Consider the following 4,331-nt stretch of genomic DNA (forward strand, 5'->3'; position numbering starts at 1 on the left):
GAGAGAAACCCACCAATCTGCCCAATGAACTGGCATGCAAACCCAGAACTTGACATGTGGTGACACTGGCCTTCCCATGGCATCCATATTATGAGTAGTGGCTGTAAGCTCTCTAAGGGATGAAACAGCAATGTGGTCCATGGCTAAAGCGCAAACTTTCTAAAAGCATTCCATGCAAGCCCAGACATGTTTAATTGGATTTAGCAAGAGTGTTGGCCCATTTTCAGGCAAAATTAGCACATGGGACTCCTTCTCTATCAAGATGTCATAACTTTTTCCTGATTGTGGGAGCCGTACCATTGCTCAAGGAGATCCCACTGTCTGATCTCTCTCGTTGCAGGTGAGAAGGATGAGTGCCTATGCTGACATCTGTGCATCCAAGCAGGCCCAGCAGGGGACCCCTGAGGGTGGTTACCAGCGCTATGGAGTTCGCTCGTACCTGCATCAGTTCTATGAGGACTGCACAGCGTCCATTTGGGAGTATGATGATGACTTTCAGATCCAGAGATCACCCAGCAGGTGGAGCTCTGCATTCTGGAAGGTACAGCTACCCAAGGGTTTGTCCTGCAGGCAGCCGATCTGCACAGGTGTGATCCACAATTCCAAATGCAGCCGTCTGGTAGCTGGATAAGCCACCCTCTCCCTATAGTCGTTGCTGTCTCAGGCAGGCAGCAGAACAAGACATTTCCTGGTGGTGGTCACAAGTTGTGGAGATCTGCACTAGGCATACTATATTTGGAGGAGGGGGTCAATGACTCTGGAATGTTAGAATGTTAAAAGCAAACAGACCAGTTTTTCAAAATAAATCTCGGCCAAAAGCAATCCAGATTGTTCAGAATGAATTGACCCAAGCAGCTTAGAGCCACTCATTGCCCTGATGTAGCCCATCATGATTTTAAAACTAACAAAATGGAGGGTCACTCTTTGAAACGTGAAGCATTTCTCTCTCCTCCCTGATGACATATAACAGCGATGGGCAACATGTGGCCCTACAGATGTTGCTGGACTGCAACTCCATCATCCCTCACTATTGGCTATGCTGGCTAGGCCTGATGGGAGTTGCAGTCCAGCAACATCTGGAGGACCACAAGTTGCTGCTGTTAAAAACAATCATACAATTTTACCAGGTTAATATTACATTGTTATGGAAAGAATCCCCCTGCCCCAGCAAGGTCAGGTGCAATCCTATGTATGTTTAGAGAGAAAGAAGTTCTACAATTGCCAGCATCCCCCAGCCATCATAGCTGGCTTTCTTTTCTCATAGCTGGCTGGGGGGTGCTGGGAATTGTTTAGATGTTCTGTCTAAACATGCATAGAATTGCACCCTTAATTGGATTTCCTTGGTAGTCTTTGTTTTGAATATTTGAAATAAAACAGAAAGATAGGATTGTATTTAGCATGCCTCGAATACCTTAGGCTACTGTCTATACTAGGTTATTCAGCTGCTCAAACCCCATTGATTTTCATGGGGCTTAGGAAACTGTCACTCTGCAATGGGTTTGGATAATGAACTTTATCTTAACAATTGATGCAAATACCTAAAGCAGATCACCCCACATTTTATAGCTAGAGAACTATGGGTTAAACTACACCCCACATTAAAGGCGTAGTGTATAGGTGATCCAAACCTTTTGTTTTACTTTTTAGTGCCAATGAACTTTTTTTTCTCTCTTTAGCCCCCACATGGGGAGGATTTAGGGGAGAGAACAGCTGGATGGGAAGGTTTGATCACTACACACATGTAGCGGTGGTCTGGACCAGGAGCCCATACACTTACACTAAAGTAAAACAGAAAATTAGGGTCATCGCCATTTAATGCAGTATGGTGTTTAGCTCCCAACAAATTCATGCAGCAATTTGCATCCAGATCCTCCAAACTGAAAATTCACTTAGGATGCCAGCCTATACACACTTACCTGATAGGAAGTCTTGTTGAAGTTTAGTAAACTTGCTTCGGAGTAAGAGAGGATCAAGTTATTAGAAAGCTTTCTGGTTCTCTGCAAGGCAGAGATACCTTTTTGACTTTGAATTTTACAACTTTAAAGTTCAAACGTGCATCAGAAAAAAATAATGTCATGAAAAATTAAGTAGGCGGGTCAAATGTCTGTCATTTTAAAATCTATCCATTTGGTAGATCAGGCACTGTGTTCTAAGGGTCATAGGAGACAGTTAACAGAAATTCAAATTCAATGCCAGTTGCCCTGCCACCTCCTCACAATTACTGTTCAGATCACATTCCTCAGGGACCCTTATCTCTGCCCATTACACTGAGTGGCTGTTGTAATAATAAATCATTGTTATAGTCGGTAGATGGGAAAGAAAATAACTGGAACAAATGGTCTTGAATTACAGTGCTTTGTTGCATTTTCATCTTGAATGTATCAAAGAGAAGACCGTTGAATCTTGCTGTGAATCTTGTAACCTGCACTTGCATACATGAACACACAGTCATACGCAGAATCATAGAACAGTAGAGTTGGAAGGGGCCTATAAGGCCATCAAGTCCAGAGAGAGACAAAGGGAACACAATGGGAAGCAATCCCCTTCGCTGGCTTTTTATTATACCCTCACTTCCTCTTAGGTTGAAATCTACAGACCTCTGGTTAAATCTCTGTTTCTGCACATATCCCTACAGAACCATCATTGCTGTTGTATCCATTAACTACTTGTTGGTACAATTAACGCAGCAAAAAAAATCATCTGCCTACTCAAATTATACATGATGGAAGCCTTAAGGGACTTTGTAGCATTGCATGTTTCATCGGAGTGATGACAGATGTCAGTGACATGTCAGATATATTTAATGGTGAAGACGAAAACAATGAAACAACTCTGCTGATTTCTGAAACATCTTTGTTTTCTAGGTCGGACTCATCTTGGGGACAGTGTTTATGCTGACAGGGATAATAGTCCTGGTAGTAGGTTTTCTTGTACCTCTCAAAATTGAAGCTCTTGGAGTAGAAGATTTTGTGGTGGTGGATACACGTGCTGTTCAGTTTAACAGAGCGCTTGACATATGTAAGTTGGCAGGAGCGATATTATTTTGTATTGGAGGGACCACAATGGCAGCCTGCTTGCTCATGTCTGCATTTGCTAAAAGCTATTCCAAAGAAGAGAAGTACCTGCAGCAGAAATTTAAGGAGAGAATAGCAGACATAAAAGCCCATGTACACCCAGTCACAAAGGCCCCAGCACCTGGAGAATCCAAGATACCCGTCACATTGTCCAAAGTTCAAAATGTTCAGCCATTATCTGAAACCTGATGTTTTCTTCTTCCTAACTTATCCATCTTGTGAATTTGCAAAGCTCAGCGTTGGCTAGCATATGAATCTGGGTTTGCAGTGCAGCATCACTGCGCTCTACACCTAGTAGGAAAAGGAGCAGACTGAGAAACTAGTTTGGTAGGAAAAAAGGAGTGGCAAGAACATGAAGGCTCAGCCATTCGTGGTTTGAATAAAGCATTTATATAGACATCTTGCTTTCCCCCTCCCTCCAAAGGTACATTGAAATATTTTGTCTGAAAAAAGTCTTGCAAACACAGTTTAATTTCTCTCCCCCACCACCACTACTTTATTCTCCCCACCACAACCCCCAGGCTTCATTGTCAAACAACTTGTTGTGTCCAGATAATGGACAAATTTATACCTGTTTTACTGTGCACAGCTTAAGTTATGCTCCATTCAAAAAGGATAGCCAAAGTCAAACAAAGCTGGGTCAGAGAGAAGCAGCAGGAGGGTCCTTTGACATTTCCACCATACCTGTGTGCACTGCTGGAGAAGCCTGCTGCATTGTAAACTGAAAGGCAGCTTGTCAGCAGCACAAGCTGCTGTGGCAGAAACCTAAAAGAAATCAACCCCTGTACACGGTTCTTTTCCAGATGCACATAGAGCTTTATTACATTAGGGCCAATGCCCTCAATCTCTTGTTAGTTTCTTTTTAGTATAAATGGCAGATAGTCAACTTGGCCATCTATACTTTTCCATTCCCCTTATAAAAGAGTTATAGCTCCTGTTTGTAAAGAAATCAATTATTCTTTGTTATCCGAGCACCACAGAAAAACTCCCATTGGATTCTAAGAATCCCACCCATTCCTGCAGCAACTAAATGGCTGAGCGTATTATTCCCCAATCGCCAGAAGATATTGCTCTCCGTATTACGCTGCAATGAAAAATGGCTTGTCCTGAGTGGCGCATTTAACCCCTCGGCCCACACAGCCTTATTTTCTGTTTGAATTCTGCATTTCAGTAGTAGTGGGATGTGCAATTTTGAAAGGCGTCAATTTTGTTTTTAAAAGGAAACGAATGTCAAGCGACCCTCAAGTGAGGATCCCC

General features: G+C 42.8%; 1 protein-coding gene across 1 annotated transcript; it reads left to right on the forward strand.

Moving 5' to 3' along the window:
• Positions 1 to 343: 343 nt before the first annotated feature.
• On the forward strand, positions 344 to 3,479 carry NRSN1 (neurensin 1). Its single transcript, XM_063129781.1, has 2 exons — positions 344 to 541; positions 2,865 to 3,479. Exons 1-2 carry the CDS (start codon positions 350 to 352, stop codon positions 3,261 to 3,263), a joined length of 591 nt encoding a protein of 196 aa, XP_062985851.1. The 5' UTR covers positions 344 to 349; the 3' UTR covers positions 3,264 to 3,479.
• Positions 3,480 to 4,331: the final 852 nt, after the last annotated feature.

The sequence above is a fragment of the Elgaria multicarinata genome, chromosome 7, assembly GCF_023053635.1.
Source record: "Elgaria multicarinata webbii isolate HBS135686 ecotype San Diego chromosome 7, rElgMul1.1.pri, whole genome shotgun sequence".
Taxonomy (NCBI): Eukaryota; Metazoa; Chordata; class Lepidosauria; order Squamata; family Anguidae; genus Elgaria; species Elgaria multicarinata.